At 42.1% G+C, this 24,491-nt stretch overlaps 2 protein-coding genes across 2 annotated transcripts; both read right to left on the minus strand.

The window, feature by feature from the left end:
- Window positions 1–115: 115 nt before the first annotated feature.
- LOC122783147 (tumor necrosis factor ligand superfamily member 10-like) lies at window positions 116–8,470 on the minus strand (the record flags this gene model as incomplete). Its single annotated transcript, XM_044047789.1, has 6 exons — window positions 116–1,139; window positions 2,377–2,630; window positions 6,550–6,654; window positions 6,761–6,794; window positions 7,201–7,344; window positions 8,384–8,470. Coding segments are annotated over 6 exons (834 nt in total), but the record flags the coding sequence as incomplete, so codon positions are not given.
- Window positions 8,471–14,195: 5,725 nt separating this feature from the next.
- On the minus strand, window positions 14,196–18,065 carry LOC122782790 (neutral cholesterol ester hydrolase 1-like). Its single transcript, XM_044047302.1, has 5 exons — window positions 17,842–18,065; window positions 16,172–16,427; window positions 15,736–15,805; window positions 14,929–15,100; window positions 14,196–14,842 (listed from the first exon to the last, which is right to left on the minus strand). The coding sequence occupies exons 1-5, from the start codon at window positions 18,016–18,018 to the stop codon at window positions 14,228–14,230; spliced, it is 1,290 nt and encodes a 429-aa protein (XP_043903237.1). The 5' UTR covers window positions 18,019–18,065; the 3' UTR covers window positions 14,196–14,227.
- Window positions 18,066–24,491: the final 6,426 nt, after the last annotated feature.

The following is a 24,491-nucleotide window of genomic DNA, read 5'->3' on the forward strand; positions in this document are numbered from 1 at the left end:
CTTTTTCAGTTTTGTGCCTTCATTGTGTGAACATCGGGAGTCTGAATTGGCTGCAGAGCGAGGCTCACTATCACTCACGCCAAACCACAACTGTCAACACAGGAGGAGATGCAGATCTGGTGGCGGACGCTGACAGACGTTTGTTTATTATTATTTATTGTACAAGATAAGAAGGTGGAAAGTATTCACATAAATAAAAGAGTTATTGTTCATCTGACAACAACGCAGGTTTCAAACATAAAAGACAAAACTGGTGGTTGCACTTTATGATTCAATCAGGAAATTGAATCATAAAGAAACCAAAATGACTCGGTTTTTAATGATTTCTTTGTTACATGGAGCAAAGAAACCAGAAAATATTCACATTTAAGAAGCTAAAACCATTAGAAGTGACAAAAGCTTCAAGTAATTCATCGATGATCAAAATAGTTGACGTTTAAGTAATCGACTAATAATCGAGTGGCTGTTTCAGCTCTAATTCATTAGAGTGGAAATTCAAACAGTTCAAGCAAACTAAGCTTCGTTATTCATAATGATTATGTTATGTCTTTTATGTCATTTATTTTGAAAAACAATATACCAACTCTGTGTCATGTTTAGCCAACACTTGCTGCCATTTCCCCGAAACGACGACTATTACTGTTCCCACATGAGAGAGCACGACATTTAATCTGCAATCGTTTGTACTCGTCCATACGCCCTGTCCTCTCAATGCACCACATGATCAGCGTTAGCGCTGTCATCCAGCTGCACTTTGTCATGCAGGAAGTGACATCCTGTGTGAGCTTGGATTCCCTGCTGCAGTAAACACACACCAAATGGCTCTGCTTCCTTGTCATATTGGCGCCAGCTGCTCATGTTACCAAGCAAACCCCTGACATTGGGGGTTTTTAACTTCTGTCCATTTCTCACTTCCTTCGTCTTTCTCTTTAGCCAACCAGGAAGGCCCCGAAGTAACTTGCCCTGCCGTCCGTCTCCATGGCACTTGCATTGCTGACCGTGATGAAAAGGCGGTCAGCGGGTTGTAGGAAGGCGGTGCCGGCCTGGTGTAGGGAGAAGAGACCCGGCTCCTGACCGCGAGGCCAGCAGGCGCTCCGTGATGATTTCATCAGCAGGATGGGCACCGTGTAGGAACTCATCTGTGGTCCACAACATGGAAACAGTGGCGTTAGATTAACGAGAACTGTCTGATGGTATCTGAGATGAAGTGTTTTCTTTTTTAAAGCAACCAAACAGAACTTTATCATAAAGGCCCAGTGTGTTACAGGGAGAGGATTATTTATCACATGCTTCTCTCTGCACATACTGTAAAAATGTAAGTTAAAATTCCGCAAAAGCATTTTAGCTGAGTCATGTGTGAGCTGTTCATTTCCTCTTTTTGGGGAGAACAATATTTGTCACACAGCTGAAGAACTGTGTCTTTGAAATGACCCGGCACAAACAGCTTCATGCGTTCATAAATGGTCTGAAATGACTGCATCAGACTAATATCGGTATCCCTAGATCCTCCAGTCAAAAAAAAGTGTGTGATATAATAATACTGCAAAACTGTATTACACTACCTATAAGTATGTTTGTGTGAATGTATAACCACTAAAAACTAGTTTTCTTAGCCTTAGAATTAGCCTTTTTAATGTACTATGTTATTTTACAGAGGCTGCCATGTTCCTACAGGAGCCTGAATGCACAACAGAATGTGCATTTTGCATTTTAAAGCAGAAACTTTGGAGGAGCATCATCCTTTCTGGTATATAAAGGCCACCGTAGTTCCCTAACAAGTATGGGAAAGGGAGGCGTGAGTCCCCTGTTTGTTAGAAGTCACTCATTTTTATACACTCTATACTCTAATACAAGTTTAGTGACCAGGTAGAAAGTCAGTGCGTTCTTGAACGCAACCCCTCTGAGTTCACTCACTCGCTCCTCCTCCTCTCCTGATTAACACACCTGTGTGGTGTTGTTCCTGCCCTGTCCATGTGTTTCCTCCCTCAGACTGCAGAGGTATGTACTGTACGCAGCCTCTTACTTTGTTTGCTTTAGGAAGAAGTTGCATTGTGATTTGATTGCAAAGTGTGGGTGCTGTTTAAGTTTCACTGCCAAGGTATTCCACCGAGACTTCCTGTTATTTCAACCATGTCATACCATAGTGGTTATTAGACAATGCTTTCTTGGACCTGTTTTTTTTTTTACTCTAAGGCATTTTAAACAATATGGAGGAAGCGTATTTGTTGTTCCTCCACATTTTTCTTTGTGGTGAGGCTGGTGTAGCAGTTTGTTGGGCAGAATCTGAATGAGGAACGATAGCTGTAGTGAAAACACTGGGATGCACGGTGACACAGGTTCCCCGAGGTGAAGAACATCACAAATAAATGTCCAAACCTTTTTGTAGATGTACTGGACAAGCAGTGCGCCCTCTTCCTCCTTTGTCTCCCCTGTCTCCTCCTTTGTCTCCGCCTCGGTGTCCCCCGTGGAGGGAATTTTGAAGTAGGTTTGTGCGTAGATGTAATAGAGGCCTGCTGTGGGCACCAAGAGCTCTCCCCCTCTCAGTTCCATGTTTTGCAGAAAGGACAGTCCCCTCTGGCCCTCCCACGCTCTGATGCGCTCCCCCAGAAACCCCCTGCTGCTCCACGTGCCTGCAACACAAACACAAGAACACAAACCCCGCACAAGCTTTAGAGCCATCCACACTATGATGATGCAAGATCGTTTGAGATTGCGGGAGTTTGAGATGAGAAGCAAATGTGAAAGAGGTGGCGGGTAAATAACTCTCACAGATGTGCCCGCACACCACCAGCAGCAGCAGCAGCCAAACAACTGGCTCTCTAATGGACTGTCAGGAAATCAGCTTTGTACTGGTGTCAGATGCTGTGTTGTTTTCTTATTATGAAGGGACGTGACAACAGCCACATGTTTGAGAAAGCAGTGACAGATGAGCTCTGTCCGTGTGTGTGTGGTGGAAAGGATTAGAGACAGAAGACAGAAATACAATCCTTAACATTCAAAATCCTTCACACTGACGTTGAAATTGCGTCACATAGATGACATTGAGCAATGAAACAGCCATTTATCGCTTTAGAGTCGGGTTCCTCTTTAGCATCCTTCACGTAACAATGCTGCGCTGCTGGTCTGTGGTCAATATCATGTAACACTGACGTTTTTTTTGCTGCCATAAACTTCTTCTCCTGTGTCTCTCACTCTCTCTCTACGTCTATAATGTCCACCAGTCAAACATGAACATTTGATAAAGCTGAAAATGTTTTAATACGTGTGGATTGTTTGGTTTTAATTGATAAACTGGCATATTTACACAACATATAAAAGTTTATCCATGTGCAGTTGGGACCCTGGGTCTGTACTTCAAGGAATACTTTACTGAATTGTATTTAGCTTTGTATTAGTAGAATAGGGGTAGTAGTTTTGAAAAATTGTGCTTCCCAACCTCAGTTTCCAACCTCAGTTGAGAAATATCTTCATTCTCTTCTTTGTTACGTGCCCACCAGTGACGCTTGGTCCTGTTAGCGTAACTGTTAGCAAAGATGGCGGACACTGTTTACATTAGAAATATCTTCATTCTCTTCTTTGTTACGTGCCCACCAGTGACGCTTGGTCCTGTTAGCAAAGATGGTGGACACTGTTTACATTAGAAATATCTTCTTTTCTTGTTACGTGCCCACCAGTGACACTTGGTCCTGTTAGCGTAACTGTTAGCAAAGATGGTGGACACTTTTACATTAGAAATATCTTCATTCTTTTCTTTTGTTCGTGCCCACCAGTGACGCTTGGTCCTGTTAGCGTAACTGTTAGCAAAGATGGCGGACACTGTTTACATTAGAAATATCTTCATTCTTTTCTTTGTTACGTGCCCACCAGTGACACTTGGTCCTGTTAGCGTAACTGTTAGCAAAGATGGCGGACACTGTTTACTTTTTAGACCCACTCTTTGGGGGACGGGTGATATTTCTCGACTCAGGGGAAACTGAGGCTGGGAAGCACAATTTTTCAAAAATACTACCCCTATTCTAGTAATACAAAACTAAATGCAAATCGGTGAAGCATTCCATAGGCTCTATATTATATTTATAATAGATTTGTACCAGATAGATTTTGTTCTACACAGGACTTTTAGTTCTTCAAAACTGTTTTTAACTCGTAGTATTCACGTGGCGCGGGTCTGTGCCGCAGGTGAACCAATGGTAAATTTGTCGTGGGAATAATACACAACTCCTTATATGGACATCCTGGGTGTGTGTGCGTGTTTATAGGTCACATATTCAGGCTTTAAAATGCATTTTATTGTCCCCTTTTGTGTTGTTGAGTCAAAGTTATGATTCATTTTATATCACATTTTTAGTAGTGATATAAAGGAGCAGTAATTGTGCAGAAGTCACAAATTAGACCGTTTTTTGTTTTTTTTTGGGAACTTTGAATTGTGACGTACAGTATTTTCTAAATTTTTACGTTTGAACACAGTGATGGGAAAAAAAGCAGCTGAAATGCTCTGTGTTCTAAGGGTAAAAGAGGGCAGGATTGCAGTGGAGTCACTGCAGGGCATCAGGTGTGACTGTGGAAGTGACCTGGAGTCAGGGAGGTCAGGAGGTCATGGTGGTTTAAGGAGCAGCACCATTTAGCAAAATGAACTGTTCGCACCACATTTAGCTCCAGTAAGACTCCAGTATAACAGCAACATCAGACAGACGTCTACTTCAGAGTTAAAACACATAGAACTAACAAAGCACTGAACGTTTTAATCATTTTAATCAATGATTTCCTTCTAGTCACAGTTATCTCCGTTTATTTTATCTCCGTTTATTTAATTGTATAAAGATTAAATCAGTGGTCAACAATTGGTGGCCTGTGGGCCAAATGTGGCCCACCAGCATCACAGAAAAATAAAAAGTGAACTGATTTAAATGGATTCTGTTGCTAGAATTGACGGTTTGGTTTGAAAAATAAAAATAAAAACGCTGCTGTTTGGGGGAGTAAATGTCTGTAAAAGAACCATTATCATATGTTTGTTCTCAAAGAAGAAGCAGTAATTCTTAAAATTGAAATGATGCACAGTAAATATTAACAGTACGAACTCGTGTCTCACTTCGTAACGAGCTGCTGATCAAAGACAACGTCCACGTTATTGTTAGTTTAAGGCAGCAAACGTGAGCAAAGAGGGGCATTGAGGAGCTGCCCCCTGGTGGTGCAGGGTTGACATTGTTGGGCAGGTGCATGGGTTTTGTTGGGTTTTTTTTTTTGAAAGAAAAAGAGAAAATCCATCACATTCTTAACAATCTTCTCTGTGTCTCTGTCATCTGGGATGCACATGAGAGTGTGTGTGCGCGCTTGAATTTATTACCTCTTTAGGACTTTTTCCAGCATTGACACAGACCTTTTCAGGACCTGGACCTGTCGAGTTAAGTTCAGGGCTAAGGTTTTGGGTTTGTCTTGAACTGGTTATGGTTAACGCTTTGTTTAAGCTGTCCAAATAGCTGTGAACCTGGCATAAACACTGACCTTGTCAGAACTTGTAGTCCTCATGGAGAGACCAACACCTGGTCCTAATGAGGCAGACCCTTAACCACAATCCTTTGCTTTACCTGTCCGGTTAATGCATTAAAACCATGTTAAACCCCCCCCGTCCTCATGCCAGAGACAGAGGACAGGAGAGACATGAATGAAGACATGACTCACGCAGAGGAAAACTCCTGGGACGCTCCAGGTCACGCAGAAGCAGCTGCAACATCTGCAGGTCCTGACAGACTTGTAGGCAGGCAGGTATTATTGGATGTGAAAGCCGCCTGGGAAGCCTTGCAGCACATTCCTCACCTCTGGCACCGGAGACATGCAGGTGAAGCAACACAAGGCCTCGCTTCAATCTGCGTCTGTACGCAACACGCCTACGCTGGCCCATGCTGGTTGTCTCACAGTCTTTTTTTATTTTATCGACAACAGACCGCAGATCATTATCATGATGATTATTATTCTTTAAATGTGTGGGCCGCAGGCCAAAAGGAAACATCTTGTTGTAATCCCATGATTCTTTGTGTGTCCTTTTAGCTTCGTTTAAAACAATCGGAGGATTCGAACAATCAGAGGGCTTATTTTCTGCCTTCAGTGGACACGTCGCTCTGCCTTTACACCTGTGCCGCACACAGTGTGACGTGATATTGACCACAGACCAGCAGGGTGAAGGATGCTAAAGAGGAATAGACAATCTGATGGAATTTTTTTTGGAAAAGTGCTCAAAATGTTTAAAATCAGATTTAATTAGGGATGAAGTTCACTTGGCTCGTTTTGAATGAACAAAAAAAAGGTCTAATTTGTGTATATGCGATATAAAGTGAATCAACACAGAAGAAGATGGAAAAACACATTTTTTAAAGCCTGAATGTGCGACCTACAAACACACACACACACACAGGATGTCCATATAAGGAGTTGTGTATTATTCCCACGGCAAATTACCATGAGTGCACCTGCGGCACAAATCCGTGCCGCGCTAGCACTAAGAGTTAAGGAACACTTGCCTCATAAAGAGCAGCATAAATAGTTTATACTCACTTTCTGCTATTGGAGACTTTGTGGCGGAAACCCCGGTCACATGGGCAGCGACTTTAGAAAGCGGCGCCCCGGGGCTCAGGATGGGCCGCACTCCCGTCAGCTTATCTGTGAAAACACGAGCAGACGACGACGAAGATGTTTTCAGTTGAGAACGTCTACCACTGAAGTCCCATTAGCTGTAATTGACCGTGAAACGAGGCACTGTTCTTACTTCTCATCTCCTTCTGGAATCTCTCAGCCATCGTCTGAAAGAAAGACACAAAGGGAGAATCAGGGGGGCGCGGTTTATCTTATCTCGCCTCATCCTCTCCTCTGCAGATTTTATGACATGCAGGAATCTTTCAAATTGGAGCAATCCACCGTCTCACCCCACAAATCATCCACTTCTCACCCAGTGTTCCCATTTGGCCGTGTCAGTGTTGTTATTATTATGTCCAGACGTGTTTGAGTAATTGAGTATGAAGGAAAAAGATCCCGAGTGTGTTACAACATCGTGGGGGAGGACAGAGCATCCCTGGTTACCACCGGTGTCTTTTTAAGACACAGAAACAAACCTCGCAACCACATCTGGCTTTGTTTTTCACTCATTTTGCACATAATATGAAGACGGGGGGGAAAAAAGGGAGGATTAAACAGAAAATGATTGGAAACCTTCTCTATGTGGTAGTGGAGCTGTTGGGTGACTTGCCAGCAGGGGTTGTTCTTTTTGTCCTCGGCCACCGACCTTTCCAGCTGGGACTGCTGGTCTGTGTTGATCAGACAGGACACGCTGCTCCTGGAGAAACTCTCCTGCATCTGGTGACGAGAAAGGATGCAAAAAGATCTTATAATCATTCTCTTGGGGAACAGTAGTGTTTGTGTTTGTTAATGTGCAGGTACAGTAACCTTTCTTCCAGTTCTCATGTCCTCAGAGCTCAGGATGAAACCCCTCCGCTTCGTTTTGTAGCAGCGTTCACAGATTTCCACACATGTCTGAAAATGTTTCATGTCGCTGAAAGGTCTCGCAAACCACTCCATCCTAACCTAACGTTTCCTCCAATTGTTTTTCCTCCTGTCTGCTCGCCCACCACTCTCTCCTCATTGTAGAACTTTAGCCGTAATAGTTCCACCGTGAAGTGAACCAGGCTTGTATAAAGTACTTAAAGTACATGGCATTTACTGTACTTTTAAAAGTCATTTGTTTTAGAAGTAAAAGTGAAGAGTTAGAATAGGGTTGAGCCAAGGTTGTGGGTTAAATTCCGGCTCTGCGAGTCCATATGTGTCCTTGAGCAAGACACTTAACCCCACGTTGCAGTGTGTGAATGTCAATGAAAGATCAAGACAAGAAAAGCTCTATAAATACAGACCATAATACCAACTCTTCTGCTTCTGACTTTATTTGGTCGTAACGAGTAACAAAGACAGTTGGAGGAAATGTGGTGGAGTAAAAGTTGCTAGAAACATAAATAAAGTAAAGTACTTAAGTACAGTAACAAAGTATTTGTACCTTGTTACATTGCAGCACTGGAAATGAGCAAAAACTGCTCACTGCGAGGTTTAAATAACAGCCGAATAAAAACATGATTTACTGCCTTTATAGAGAACAGAACTCTGTAAGTATGTGATGTTGTTATTTCAGGGCAGATCATATCTGACAAAGTCTTTAACCAAGCGTTAAAAATAGTTTCCGTGGCACCACTTGCACTTGGTTTTATCCAAACGATCCTCTTCTTAAACATGAGTGCGTGACGAGGTAATGTCCTCATTCAGATGTGTCATAGTTGGACAGTTGCACACACACACACACACACATACTCTGTCACTCTGTCAGGCTGAAGACAAACGCGTCACTTACTGTGTTCAGGACTTTGTTGAAGTAGATGAAACTGATGGCGACGGCGATGGTCTGGAGCAGGACTGCTGCGAGTATGATGAGCCCCAGTCACACATGAGAGAAGCAACCAAATATGTCCAGAAGAGACACAGAGAGACAGAGAGGGACACACGGAGAGAGCAGAGGGAGAAAATGCTTCCAGAAGGCAGGACAAGTCAGATCAAGCTCTGCTGCATTTCAGAGAGAGAGAGAAACTGTGAGGGACAGAGAGAGAGAGAGTGAGAGAGAGAGAGAGAGAGAGGCCGGAAAAAAAGAGCAACAATTTGTAGGTGGAGCAGAGAGGGAGGTATGAAGGATTACAGCAGCCTCAAGATGTCACTGTTATTAGACAGCAATGAGCAGCAATGCTGTAAACGCAGCTTCAGGTGCTTCAAACTTCACCCCTGACGTACAGCTCATTATCCGTCATGTCATTCTCCTTCTATCACTAAGAACGGTCACTTTATGCCACTTTGCCCCGTGGTTTCTGGGTTTCTAACCCTTTAAGCCCTAAGCCTGTTTTAACAATAATACTAACACTAGTTTTTATATATGAGAGCCTTTCTAACACTCAATAAAAACAGAAAACAGGCAACAAGAGGACACAGTAAAAAGATAATGGAGTGTGATTGTGGGTTTGAGTGGAAGAGAGCCAGAGTTGTGAATGGCCTTGAAGACATGCACGAGAATTTTTGAATTTAATTCTAAAATTGACCGTTGTTGAAGGATGGGAGTGATGTAGTGGAATGAGGGGGTTCTGTTGATGATGCAGTTCTGGACCAGTTTAAGTTTTATGGAGGGATTTGTGAGGGAGACCAGAGAGGAGAGGGATACAGTATTCAAGAGATGCAGGAGGTTTATGCAAAAAAATAATAATTTTTCTTCGATGTTTAGATTTCCAGTCTTTCCCGTCGGCAGTCCTCATCCAAAACAAAACCGGTCGCTGTTCGTTCAACATTATTTCACGCGATAGTATCGCGGAATAAAACCGGCCTTCGTTAAAGAGGCAGCGGAGCATATTTTACTTGATAGAAAACACGTGTCGAGAGTCTGTGAAAATGTGAAATCCAAAAGCAAGTTGATGGCGTCTGCTGAAGAGGAAGCAGGTTTATGTTTATGTCCACTGTAGTAAAACACAAGCACGACCCTCTTCTTTTATTGGGTTAAATGTTTCAGGCTTTGGAAACTGTGAACTCCTCTCTGCAGTTCAAAGTAAGCTCTGTGTCATTTACGTCCCACTTTCTCAACATCAGCCACTTCAGTGCGTCTCGAGAGGCTTTTATGACTTCCTGTCTCCAAATGTGAAGCCACTGAAGACCGTAAGATAAGAGTTAGGACGTAGTGTGGAGCACAACAACACTGATTGTTAGATTTAGGGTCCGAGCAGCACAAGGTGCGCACGACCCTGTTGAAAGTCAAGGAGTTATTATTCTTTTGGAAAGTTGGAAGTGGGAGGGGCTAAAAACCTTCTATCTGGTCATCTGGTGTCGCTTTAAACGAAACTTGGTACACGTGTTCATTACGTTAGGACGGTCAAGAAAGTCAATAACGACTTTGTCGTGCGATCGCCTTCAATTATGCTTTTACCTGTATTTTTTTTCCCTCTAAATTCAGCTTATAAATAGAACAATTTTCTCCTCACAACCAGTAAACAATCTTTATATTTGTTGAACAGATGACGACGATCAAGTGAATGTATGAGGAATCTACGGAAAGCAAGAACGACATTGTAATACTTTTTGTTTTTGTTCATCAAAACAGTTTTTTCCTGAATCAATAGAAAGTTGACTTAAGTAAACTTAACTGGGCTGTTTTCTGTTTGCTCCATGTGTGTGGAATGACCGAGAATCAACAGGTGATTCATTCTATGAGGGGAAAAAAAATAATAACTCCACCACAAGTGGGAAGAGATCAATCAGATAAGCACAACAAACTATTGTGATTTTATCATTTCCGCTTACAGAGTTCACTCCACACACATGATCTCTCTCTGTCTCTCTCTCTGTGTGTCTGCTTGCCATGGGACTGAAGACAGGCATCTCTCTCAGGGTGTCATCTTCCCTGCCTGAGGCCAGACAGTTTCATCGTATCACTCACCCTCTCCCGTCCTGTTCTCTCCTGTTCTACGAGCCTGGGAATTCATTCACTTCAGGGGAATTTCACAAACCTCGTGTCACTCCAATCTTCCGCAACGTTGAGATTTTAATCAGCCAGTGCACTTTCAGAGGAACATTGTTAACATTGTTGGCAGTTGCGTGTTGTGGGTACGAGCGACTTGAGGTCGTGGCTGTTTTGGGAGGGTTCGTGCACACCCGCGAGCCGTGAACTCCCGCTCCGCCCCTCACTTCCTCACACTGACAATGGAGCAGGGGTTAAAGGTGAGGGAATGAAAGTACAGGAATCACTCAAGGTTAAGTTTTTGCAGATTGAATGGCTCCCCTGCGACAAACACCTCTCAGTAACTGCGCTGCAGCGCTAACAATAGTGGCTGATTTGGCGTTAATCACAGAAACATTCTCCCAGATCACTTCACAATTGCAGGAAAGAGGAAAAAAAAGTTTCAGGTGCTGAGGTTAGCGGAACAGTAACAACATTAGCGGCTCTAGTTAGCCGCTAATGTTGCTAAAGCTCATGTGACGTCTGCTGTGTCAGCTAATGTTGGCTGCACTCTCTGCACACAGTCTTGCATAAAGTGACTTAAAGTGATAATTGAGTAAAAGTACAAGTATGTTACCAGAAAATGACTTTGCTAGAAGTTGAAGTCACTTTGTTTATAATCTTACTTGAGTGAAAGTCTTAAAGTATATGACATTTACTGTACTTAAGTATTTAAAAGTCATTTTCTGATATAAAATGTACTTAAGTTTTAAAAGTAGAAGTAATGAAAAAAAAGTTATCCCCATGTTACAGTGTGTATGAGTGTATGAAAGACGCGTGAGTGGGTGTAAAGCAGCTCATCAAGACTAGAGAAGCTCTATATAAATACAGACCATAATACCAACTCTTCTTCTTCTTCTGGTTTTATTTGGTAGTAACGAGTAACAAACACTGTTAATAGGAAATGGTGGAATAAATGTAAAAGTTGCTTATATTGAATATAAATGACAAAGTAGTAAGTACAAATATGTGAATTATGTACTTAAATACAGTAACAAAGTATTTGAACCAACTTTTGGTCCATGTGACGTGACTTTTTGATCTTTTTATTTGTTGAACAGGCGAAGATGAAAATAATGTAAGCGAAATCTACGGAAACCAAGAGCGGCCACTATCTCCAGTCAGCAGACGGTCCGTAAATAAAGAGGTAACACATTTATTTATCTTGTTATTGTGAGAAAACAAACTAATTTATCTTGTTATATGATTTGTTATTCTGTGAGCTCGAGATAACGGACTGAAAAAGTGTAGTCGCAAACATGACGGCCAGCGACTTCTGTGCTTATTTTCACTGTGCGTGTTATAATTTTTGTTCACACTGTAAATTTGCCATTGGAATAATACACAGCTCCTTATATGGACATACTGGGCGTGTGTGTGTGATTATATGTCACATATTCAGGCTTTAAAAAATACCCTAAAGTTGTTCTACACTGAATTAAAATGCACCGCATTTCCCAACTCTATATGAGAACGGGCAACAGGAAGAAAGCATAAAAGAAGTGATGTGTCTCTGGCAACGAGAGCACTCTCCCCCCCCGGACTGAAGCGAAGGGCTTGAATAATACCCAAAACTCATAAAGTGGATGAAAAGGATGGATCACGCTCCAGTCACCTTCCCCTGCCTCCCACTCCTCTCTCCTCTCTCCTCTCCCCCAAGGCGTCTCCTCCCAGCGTTCCTCTCCGTTAGGTCATGGAATCTCCCTAAATTACCGCCCGAGTGCTACAGCTGCTCATTGTCTCCTTTTTATTAAACAAAGAAAATGCTACGACAGCACAATGCACACGAGCTGTTGCCAGCGACGCGGCGTGTCACTGGAAGGGTGTTTTCCCTTTACACACTACTACAGTGTGTGAATGTGGGGACATGTTCATTGTCCTCCTTATATAACATGCTCGCAACATGTTTCTCCCTTTTTACTGCAGGAGAGCACTGAAATAGTCTACTCAAGTAAAAGTACCACTATTTTGATAAGATTTTAGTACAAGTAAGTACAAGTAAAAGTTCTGGTCTGAAAATTTACTCAACTCAACAAGTAGAAGTTACTTTTATAACAAGGTTCTTTCTTATGTCGTGCAAAAAGGACAAGGGGACACAAATCTCACATTAATTGTTTTTCATTAAATGCAAGCCTTTACAAATTAAAGTGCTGACAAAATAAAACATGTAAGCACATAATGTATCAGTCAAAATGGGTCAAAGGTCACTCACTCAGGGACACCAATTAACCCCAATTCACCTCATTCACCTGTCCTCATCATTCACCTGTCGTCATTCACCTTTACCTGTCCTCATAATTCACCTGTCCACATCATTTACCTGTACTCATTTATTTTTACCTGTCTTCATCATTCACCTGTCATCATTCACCTGTCCACATCATTCACCTGTCCTTGTTTACCTTTACCTGTCCTCGTAATTCCCCAGTCCTCATCATTTATCTGTCCTCATTCACCTGTCCACCTCATTCACCTGTCCTCCTCATTCACCTGTCCTCATTTACCTTTAAAATGACACATTTTAAAAATGTACTTTAAAAAGTAAAAGTACACAAAAAAAATTACAGTAATGTGAGTAAATATAATTCATTACTTTCCACCTCTGGTTAAATGTAAGTATTGCTGTTATAGTGTCACATACTGCAGAGGCTTTACACTGCTGTTAAACCACTAGAAGGCGCTGTTGTATTGATTATTGCTGCTGCTGCTGCTGCTGCTGCTGTGTCGTGACCCAGGAATGCACTCAACTCTCCTGAGGCCCCTGAGGAGAGAGAGAGGGAACATGTCTGAACATGAGAATAACTGAGAGCTGATTCAGCTCTGAGACCTTTTGTCCTCTCTAGAAATGTATTTATGTGTTTAACAAACCACAGTGTCAGAGTGTGTTTCCAATTGTGACATTTGTGATTTGCACAAAAGGAACAAAAGTGTCCTGGAACTAGAGGATTTAATGAAACATATGAGTTGTTCTCATCTATTGTCCAATGCATTACCTCCACAACTAAAAAGTGCTTTTGCCCGTTTTTCTAGAATAACTTCCAATATCCTGCAGTTATTTATAATTTACTGCATGTTAAAAGACAGTTTTAACAATTTAAACACTGCAGTTGTACAGGAACAGATTTTGAGTGTTAAATTTGAAATAGTATAGTATAGTATAAAAAAATGGAAACATATGTACAGGTGTTCTTCCTACACTCTCCTCCCTGGTGTCCTGAAACGGCACAAGGTGAAATGACCGTAATAACAATAACAATAACTGTTGCGTAACTTTGGCAATGCAAAGTTACCCTGCAAACGTGGGGTTAAAGGGTTAAGTCAAATCTTGTCCTCACAAAAGGAAACAAATTCCAATTTTTTTGTTTTGAAATAATTTATTAAAAGAACAAACATCATATAGAACAAAAATATCAGATACTTTAAGTGAAAAATACCAGTAGAAAATCAGTGTGTGAAATGGAACCAGCATATTATTTAAAGCTGCAGTGCGTAACTGTGTCGATGTTATCTGATTTTCCATTGCCAGCAGTTTGTAATCAGTTTGTGAAAGTGTTGTGCAGATGAATGAATGAATGACCTGAGAACAGATGAATAAAAGCCCTTAAAAAAAAGCCATAATTCACAGTAAAAACAAGTTAGTGTATCAGTGACACACACACACACACACACTCATAGGTTGTTCTGCAGCCATGTGATGTAACCCCTGACCAACCTCTTCCCTATGTCAAATTCCACTGGCCAGACTATGAAGCTGAAACATCCGTGGAAACCGTCGTCATAGTGACTGCTGGTGACCGTGACACCCGCGTCCTGTAAGCGGCGAGCGTACATCAGCCCGTCGTCCCTCAGCACGTCGTTCTCGCACGTGAGGACGTACGCGCGGGGACATTTCGCCAAGACCTCTGGTCCTGCCAGCAGCGGCGAGGCCCGCGCGTCGAGCAGCGCAGGCACCTCCTTCACGAGCCTCTGTGAACCCTTGTCAACCGCGACAGGTCTGTGGTTCTTCTTGAATCTCAGGGGCAGGAGCGTGGTCCAGTTGACCCGCGCCCTCAGCTCCGGCGAGACGTGATGTGAGGAGCTGTGGTTGTTCACGAGGAGCTGGGGCTGCAGGGAGAGGTCAACGCCGAGGTACTGCAGCCAGAAACGCACCGCGAGGCCTCGGTAGAGGACGGGCACATCTTGGTTCTGCAAGTAGGACGGCGTGTTGAAGTCCAGAGCCTGGAGCATTGGGTAGATCAGAGCCTGGATGCTGAACTTTACACTCACGGCATCATCTGTAGATATCTGGAGAAAATACAGACACGGGGGTGATTCCTTACGTTATCGTTCCAGGACATGTTTTCACGCGCGTGTTTTGAGTTTCTCTTTACCCCCTGAGCCACTGCAGCAGCCAGGTTTCCGCCGACACTTGCCCCGGACACGGCCACGCGCTCTGGGTCGATGGAATACTTGGCCAGAACCTCTGCAGACAGGAAGTGTTTGGCAGCAGCAAGGCAGTCCAAATATGGCACCGGGAACCGCACCTCTGGATAAAGACGATACCTACATACAGTTGTGATAGCAAACATAGACGTATATTCAGAAATTAAAGGGGTCTTATGTGGGTTTTTTTTTTTTCAACTTACTCGAGTCCCATGGTTCTCAAATGGTGGTATGTGTACCGCCAGTGGTACGGGAGCTTCTTGTGGTGGTACTACAGAAGGAAAATCAGAAATGCTGTTCTGCTGTATAAACCAGGTTATGTGTTTGAATAATAATAATAATAATAATAATAATAATAATACTAATTAGAGTCTTTCTGCAGGTTTTTTGGTTTCCTCCCAGAAAAACATGATTTGGACCTTATCTTATCTTCGTCTAATGTCACTATACCAGTGTGTGAAATATGTGAGGAAGAGGAGGAGGATGACTTTGCTCGGCCTACTTACGCCACTGTATTTAATAGTGTTATATGTTTTCTCATGTGCTACTTGGTATAACAAGGTTTTTGTTTGTGTAGACAGTCAAAAAGCCAAAAAAGTATGTGGTTAAGGATGTTATCTAATAAAAAAAAAAATACTGCTCCTACAGGTCGTAAAACACCTTATTTTTAGTCCAAACGACATTCCGAGTCCATGGTGAATATATGTGTCTTTCTCTGTGAGCACAAGTGCTGCAGGAGGAGGAGGAGAACTTACTCAACTGACACCACGACCGTGTTGAGCTCATCAGAGACCATGTGGTTGAGGGCGTCATTTGACCACCGTTCTGAGGATTCAGGAGAGAGAGAGAGAGAGGGAGAAAAATTCTATGATCTGTCATCAAGTTATTTAGATTGAATATGCCTCAGTTGACGAATGCAAAAACAAAGTAAACCATTTGAAGTTTACATACAACATTTGTAGCACATTTTCGGAGGATTATCTCACGGCATTTTTGATAAATGTTTAGTTTTTCTTCATTTTAAATTGTCGATACACTATTTTTCCAGTAAATTGTAAATATCTGCCAGATATTGAAAGTTATTCTGGGAAACTGGGTAAAAGCACTAAACTCACAGGACATTTTCTGGTCCTTTTATGGTTAAAATAAGACATAATGGATATTTTGAGGCTTAGGTGTTAAAGGTCTCACCAGCACTGCCCAGGAGCCAGTCCCCTCCATGGAAATACATCAACCCTCTCCTCAGGTGGCCCTCCCCTCCAGCAGGGGGCTCGTAGACTCGGACGGGGACGCCGGCAAACGTGATGTCGCTGACCTTCACTCCCGGCACGACGCCTCCACCGGACTCTGTGCTGTCGCCCGACTTCGTCAGCCCATAGAAGCTCTCTGACAACTGTCTGACAGACCTGATGTAATGATCGTAACCCAGCCAGTTTATCACAGAGCTCTGCAGACAGTGGCGAGAGGAGGGAGGAGGGAGGACAAGGGGTGGAGTTAAACAAAACTGTCTCACCCAGTCACCTCTGTCCTGTCTCAAACCTTAGTGCTCAGGTGCACCCTTGGTAATTTGCCGTGGGAATAATACACAACTCCTTATATGGACATCCTGTGTGTGTGTGTGTTTGTTTATAGGTCACACATTCAGGCATTTTTAGTCATGATATAAAGTAGCAATAATTGTGCAGAAGTCACAAAACTAGACAGTTCCTCTTTTCTTTTTGTTCATAAAAACGAGCCAAGTGAACTTTGACATGTGACGTATTTCACAAATCTCAAAATGTCTGTCAGGGGTGAAGCATTTAAAGACGTACAATGCGTGGCCAGTTATTTGCCCACAGCTGCTCCCTCACCCCTCAGTGGTCTGTTTTTCAACCTCATAAATCTGGGTGAATAAATGCACATGTGGAAATTAATAGAATTTACAAGGTGTTAGTATCTGTCCAGCAGATGGGGGGAAAAAAGAAAGAAGAAAATTAGGAATTTTAGTGGTCATTTCATGGACTGTTGCAGTCACAACTTGCCACAGCTGCAGTGTTGCAGCGACTGGACCGAGTCCAAGAGTTTCAAGCAATCCAACGCTGCATTTACAATTTAGAATTTAGAAAAGGACACATTTAAAAATGCAGGAGAGGAAATGTGAGTAAAAATGTAAATTAAAACAGTGCTAACCAGGCAACACAGTGTCTATCATTAAGTTTTGGTTTTATTGTAGGACTTGTTTGTTTGTGTTTTTTTATACTTTCTACAGAGTTTTATTGTCTGTTCTATTAGGCTATTGGATTGAAAGTGTGTGTGCATTCTTTTTTTTATTGTTAAAGGTCTTTTTCATGTGATATATTCTAATGTTTGCATCGTTGGTTGCTATTTATCCATGTTTTTTTGTTTCTACTAAAATCACCCTGGCGTGGTGGGACCATTCCATTCCTTGAATTATAAATGAGACAAGTAATTTCTCTAACATTGAACAAAGGCGAGATGATGTTTTAGCTTTTAATGCAGTGACACCAGCAAAAGACCAGGTTGTGAAGCAGTGTTTGATGTGAGATCTGAGATCTTGCTGTAATGAAACACACAGATAGTCAGTGCCGTGATGTACTGTACTTTATACGTCCTACACAATGTCCAGATAGGGTTTATATTAATATTAACATAAAACAACAAACACACAAGATGAATTTGCAGTGTAACAGTGACATGTGGCTCAGAATTGTACTATAACACCACCGTGTACTGAAGTGGCTGCTCATTCAGTCCCAATCTCATTATTTCTGCAGTTGCATCACCAGCTGCTACATTCACTGTATCTGACATCATGACATTTACATCTATAGAACTGATACAATGAAATTCGCTTCTCTCACCAGATGCACTGACGTCCTGAGCCCAGCAGACACCACCATCAGCCTCCACGGCTCCTGGATGCTTTCGGGCAGCGGCGTGTAAACGTAATAACCGACTGTCACCGTGAGAAACACAGACACCACAACAGGCCTCAGCCTCATCATGGACCACTGACTCCCTGCTCTCACATCATCCATCCACACTGAGGAGGAGGAGGAGGATGCTCACTGTGTCTCTGCTGCCTGTGCTGCACTCTGTGATTGGTCCCTGCAAAGAACCAATCAGGACGCAGATAAGTCATATTTATTCATTCATTTATTCAATGATTTGTTTATTCATTTATTGGTGTTTTTGGTGTGGTTGTGGTTGTGGCTGTTTAGTTTCTTCCCCGGAGACCTGAGAGTGAGTGTGTTAGTGTTTTATATTTTTGAGACAAACGACGCCGAATGGGCTCATGGGAAATTGAGTTTTTTTGTGTGACAGCTGACGATTGGTGTAGAGGTGTGTTACACACCTGTGACCACAGCGTGGCAGACTAGAGCTGTGGCAGAGCAGACTCCACCCATTCAGTTGATAGTATTCATGGTTCTACTGTAGTTTGACCTATAAAGAGACAATAACTTGTTTTATTTTAAAACATTGTTATCAAAATATCATTGATCCTTCGTTTCCCCCCATCATACCTTTAAAAGTACATTATTTTTCTTATAAATCTGTCTTTTTTTTATCTGAGATGGTGTGTATATGTATATATATATATATATATATAAAAATACTGGCTTCCTGTGATTGTACAGTACTTGGGATCAACTGAATGAATTCATTAGCATCATTTTCACTCACTATTGATCACTATTCTAATGAATCTAATATCTTTGTTTTCCTCAAATTCATTTTCACATTACCACATTTGGACAATCCGTCAACTCTTGAATCAAATTAACATAAAAGTGATGATAACAAAGCTTAAGTGCTGGCCAAAAGAAAAAAATTGAGCTGTACTTTAATTGTGTTAGGTATATTAGGTTTATTTGACAGGTAAAGTTGTGTTTTTAGTGTACTATCAAGTGTAGTTTTAGTAAGCTGTATCATATTTTATATTGTACTGGTTACGTTCTATATTTATCATTTGATAACTGTTATTGCGTGTAATGTAGTTTAATGTAGTTGTAATGTAGTTTAAAAGTCTCAATGGAAATACGTAGTCCTGCAGTGTTGATTATTTACACAAGAAAAGGTAAAGAAGAACATGGCTTTAGAATAAAGTTCCGCTATGACTTGACATGATATCAATAACAGATATTGCCGATTTATGCAGAAAAGGCTCAGGTGTGTGTTGAGGGAGAAACGGTTGCCACGGTGACAAAGGTGATCATCTCAGACTGCTGAGACTGATTTATAATTAAAGTCTGAATCCTACAGACAGCCCGCGGTACCAGAGTGTCTCTCTGTGCTATTAACAACGTCCTATTTCTTCCCACGATTATTTATAAATGGCCTCCCTCGCTGTCTCTCTCTCTCTGTGTCTCTGGTGGCCTGCTGCGAGAATGTAAACAAACATCAGATGTAGCTAATGAGGATCTGAGCCGTGCACTCGGCTGCTTTTGACATAACCTGGTTATTGTAGTTAAGCAGAAATCCCATCAGAAATGTTAAACTTGATGTTTAACAGGCAGATTATGAACTGCACTATTATCATTATTATTATTATTCACATCACATGTATGACAACATAAAAGATGCATAATCCACTGTAAAGTCACCCACGGGGATTATAATAACTCAATTTGTAAATTATAGAGCCATTTCAACCTCGCTCCCTCTCTGTCAAACACTGCTCTCTCTTCTTTTTGTCCTCCACCAATTTTCTTTCCTTGTGCAATGTTTACCTTTTTGGTTTTTATTATTTGTTCTAGTTTGCCTATTTCATGGTTGTGTTGTTTTATTCTGTCTGTCCCCCACTTTGTCTAATTGTCATCATCACGATCAAATCGCTCAATTTACGTTTTAAACCTGCAGATTATAGGGTTTGCATATTTTGGGCGAAGACCCCCACGGAGCATGAAAACCAGTACAAGTAGTTTTCAAAAGTGCCCAGTGCTGTTTTGATACTTTGATCTTTTAGTTTTTCTAAGTGATTACTACATAGCTTTTGCAGTCATCGTGTAATCCTTAATCCCATAAACTGTGTCTGTGTCTCAGTCAAAACGATCGTGTGAAGTCAGACACGGATCATCTGTGCTCCATTTCCAAAAAAATCCCTCTCAGCAAATGTCAGCAGAGAGCTTAGATTTTGATATATGTTCTTCCATGTGTGTGTGTGTGTGTGTTTGTGGACATGTGGCGTAAAGAGTGCGCATCCAAATTCCCTCTTCCTGCCTCCTCCTCCTCCTCCTCCTCTCCTCTCCATGTGTTAGTCTGGCGTCTCCCTGCAGTCGAGGGCCCCTCTCTCTTGTGTCGCTGACTGGAATTGCACTTACGGTCATTTAACACAACTTAGGCAGAAACTGAGGTTTTTATATTTCAGCTGCTTTTTTTGAGTCCTTAGAAATAAAATTGTGTTACCAAGAAGATACCACAGTTACTAAGAAACAGTTTAGGATCTCTGCCATTTGAATAAGAATTAGGGTTAGTCGTTGCAGTATTGGAGTCAATCAAAAGCAGATTTATTTAGTCTATTTGGCCTGAACACAACATAATTCAGTTCATTTAGTCAAATGATTAAGACAAATGTCATTAAATTAAAGTTATTGTTAGTTTCTTTTACTTGAAACTATTATTAGTTTGTTTAGCGATGAATATTTTACGTGTGTGTGTGTAATAATAAATAAAGCCAGTGTGTGTCCTTCACGTTGCACCGTGACAGCACTGACACACTGAAACACATACCGCACACAGTGACAGTAACACTGTATTGTGGTATTCGGGAATGTCATGGACAGGTCAGTTGTTGTTGTGCTTCAGATTCTATTTCTGAAATGACAAACAACAACAACAACAACCTGTAGTTATGTTTTGTGCAGAAAAAACAAAGACGTCTGAGATAACGGAGCAAAAACAGACCCGTGTTTGTCCCGGGGTTGTCATCTTTTTTAACATCTTTATTCTTCTATGATGCACCACAGTGTGTCCTCTACAGTGAATACGAACATGGTTTGCTTCAGATTAGGCCCCAGATTGTCGCAATCGAACCCGAAACAGCGTGTTCACACGTGGCGTTTTAGTGAGAGAAGCACATGTGACATGGTTTCTGTTTGCGTTACTGAGAGAACGAGCAGTTTCACAGGAAGTCCCCGGTGGACAATAACGACGAGAGAATTGAATCCAAATCAAATCTTTCTAACTTAAGACTTAACTCTCTGACCTTTATACTGCCTTCTGCAGGGAGGATTTTTTTAATTCAAAGACATTCATGGCTTCTCCAAGGTGCATTTTAATAAGTTTGGTGATCCTTTAATGTTTCAGCAGGGCAGGATTATCTGTGTAATACCTTGTTTTTTTAAGAATATTGAATCCTGGTTTGTGGCCAAGTACATGCAAGGAATGTGCTCAGTTGTCTTGTTATATAACAACCTTAGCAACAAGAAAACGAGGCTTAAAAGCTAAGGATGAAAAAAACAAATGCAATAAATTGAAGTAAACACAAGAATACTAAATGATAACATTTAGATAGATGGATATCGTTTAGCCTTTCTTTCTTACATACATTACTTTGCATATAATGTACTGGAAAACAAACTTCATAACTCAAAAACCAACAAATCTCATTTACATAGTTCAGTGCCCACACAAAAGAAGCAAAAAGTTATCAGTTAAAATCTGTCCATTAGTGTTAGATGAAAAGGTGGAGAGAGGTTTTCACACTCTCTCCATCATCAACGTCACAGTTTCCTCCCAAACTTTTTTTTGTTCCATTAAATCTCCTCCCCCTTCACTCCCAACCAAATCTTCCCACCACCGACCGCTCAGAGCCACAGGTCGTATCTGGTAACTGTCAGACTCAAGTTTTCCGTTGGTCCCCCGGGGATCCTGAACTTTAGAACTGGACTTCAGACGGCAGATAGTGAAGTCCACATCCACTGTAACAGCAGCAGATCCAGTTCATCACATCAGTTTCTGCCTCTCCTTTGCTCATCTTCTCTTTTTATGAATTTAGGGACTTTGACCTTATGCCCTCAGAACAAAAGATGGATGCCCTGCAGCTTTTTGTGGAAATGGCATTGTTTTTAATCCAAATGTTGCATGATGGGATTATGCAATGGAGCTCTATTGGATCACCGAGGACAAAAAACCTAGGAGAATTTAACAGAGACAATAGAGAAATATACTTTTTGGAACGCTTGGGGCAAAAAGAACAAACAAAAAACTGCCTGGGCAGAGAGAGGTCAAAGTTGGAGTGTTAGATAGGGAAGGATGTTGACTGCCGCATGCCTCAGCCCTGACCTTTAACCCGGAGGAGCATGAGGATAGTGCTGCACTGTCCGACTGAACGAGACGTGTCATCATTTCCCCACAAAAGCACACGTGTGCGCCTCACACACGCGCAGCCTCATCCTCTGACGGAAAATGGTGTCAAAAACAACAACCACCACATTAAAGGCAACATACAAACGACTGTACACGAGGCAGGCGGGAGACGGTGACATGGCAGCTGGGATTAAACGTAGATTAGAAACACGCAGGCGAACATGACCTCCCACTTCCTCCTGAGCAGCCGACACCCTGTCCCTCTCCCATGTGCCTCATTCTGCGCTAAATGAGATCCTGATGTTCAGTTAAGCGCCAACCCCCCCCCCAAACCCCAAACCCCCGAGCCTTTGCTCCGCACGACCCCTTCAGCCAGAATCGAGGCAGTGAAATGCAACTTTGCTCTCCCTCCCTTCGTCCTCAGCTGCTGCACAGCAACATTGACGAGAGACAGCTGTTGTGGTGGTGAGAGGGTGTTAGTGATGCAGGAGGCAGCCAGCAACCAAAGAAGATACGAAGATAAATGAGCAGACCTCCGCCATGTGCATCCACATTACACTGTAAATATGTGAGCCATTTTATTAGCGCACAAGTGTGTGGTTGTGGCCTGTGGGATTTCTTTTTAGCAAATTTGTAACTTGACTGCCGCAGAGATGTAAAGATGGAAACATATGGGCGGCAGTGGAGGACCGTAAAAATGTCGTGGAGCTCATAGCATATGTGTGGACAGAAGCTGCATGGAGTCTGGCTGGAGGACAGAAAGAGAGCGTCTTGGTCTGTAGGAGGAAGCCAGATTAGACAGAAGGTATCGCGTAGCACGCTTCCTGCCTTCTTTGCAAACGTTGCTCTGTGGAGACGGGAACCCAAACTGACAAAGACGCAGGGACTCAACAATCCTGCTGATAGAGAGAGAGAGAGAGCAAGCACTAACATTTTAAAATACTGAAAAAATCTATATCTATATTTGGACCTCAAGCCTTCATCGAGCAGTCAGTCGTTACATAAATAAAGGGCATTTTAAATGTTTCAAAGAGAGAGAGAGACCTTGGCCTTTCTTTTTTCTGAATCTGGCTTTACATCCCAAGGTATGACCTTGTTGTCCTTGGTTATGTGACGCTGTATTTCCAGCATCTGTTGCTTTCAGCAGAAGCTCAGATCCAGGTTCCATGTCCTTAAGGCAAGGCTCTTCTTTGCAATATGCATGCATACGTGCGTGCATGCGTGCGAGGTGCTGAGTGACACCCTCTGTTCCATTTTGTCAGGATGTGTCGGCACCCTCCTTGCTTTTCCTTTTTATCCCTCCAGCCATCGCTCTGTCTCCCTGCCGCAGCTTTCACTACACTGCAGTGTGCTGCGTTTTCTGAATTTTAGCTTGATGTATTTTCTTTTTCTTCAGGCCAAAAAAAGTCCTATTCCACCTGTAGCTCAGATTTTGAGTTTTTCTTCTGAATATATTATATCTAAATATAAATATTACATATACAGTACGTATTTTCCCTCTCATATAGCTTTTAGATACTATACACTGACGTCTGGGGCATTCTTCTGCTGTATTCCCACGTGCGTTCAGTTTATGTTTCGTTCTCCAGTTGTGTTCTTCATATGAGAACGCTAAGAAAATGTCTGAAAATGACGTGAAACAGTTCCATCTCATCCACCTAAAATCTCCCTGTTCAAGGTCCAGCGTGCAAGAATGTGTGAGACTCTAATGATGAAACTGCCAAGTACAACAAATGGACAGTGTTGTAATGTAACAAAGTACAAATACTTCTATACTAAGTAGAATTTTCACATATCTGTACTTAATAATTATATTTCTGACAACTTTTATTTTTACTCTTTACATTTCCTAAATAAAATGTGTACTTTTACTCCGATACATTTCCCTTAACCGTCTTCGTTACTACAAAATAAAAGCTGAGTTGGTGACGTAATGTCCGTTTGTTGTCGCTAGCTGTTAGCCGCAGATTTTAGCTCCAAGTGGACGTAAAACACACCAGCGGCTCGTTGTTCACCGTGTCCGACACCGAGACTCTGGTCTCTGGGTTTCTGTTGTACATTCCGCACGCCGGTTTTCAGCTATCAGCTGTTTCAGCTCTTAGCTGTTAGCTGAGCGGCCAATCGGTGAGCTAGCGAGCTCGCGCAGACAAACCACAGATTTCGACTCCAAGTTGAATTAAAACACCAGTGTGATGTCTAGAAG

The sequence above is a fragment of the Solea senegalensis genome, linkage group LG16 (assembly GCF_019176455.1).
Source record: "Solea senegalensis isolate Sse05_10M linkage group LG16, IFAPA_SoseM_1, whole genome shotgun sequence".
Classification (NCBI taxonomy): domain Eukaryota; kingdom Metazoa; phylum Chordata; class Actinopteri; order Pleuronectiformes; family Soleidae; genus Solea; species Solea senegalensis.

What these genes read in the sequence shown, in the direction of transcription:
- LOC122782790 (XM_044047302.1), bottom strand. Translation starts at nt 18,018, where the DNA reads ATGGATGATGTGAGAGCAGGGAGTCAGTGGTCCATGATGAGGCTGAGG. An exon ending in CTGGCTCCTGGGCAGTGCTG is followed by an intron (nt 15,806 to 16,171) that starts GTGAGACCTTTA and finishes CTGAATCCTCAG; the next exon opens with AACGGTGGTCAAATGACGCC. An exon ending in ACGGTCGTGGTGTCAGTTGA is followed by an intron (nt 15,101 to 15,735) that starts GTAAGTTCTCCT and finishes AACTGTATGTAG; the next exon opens with GTATCGTCTTTATCCAGAGG.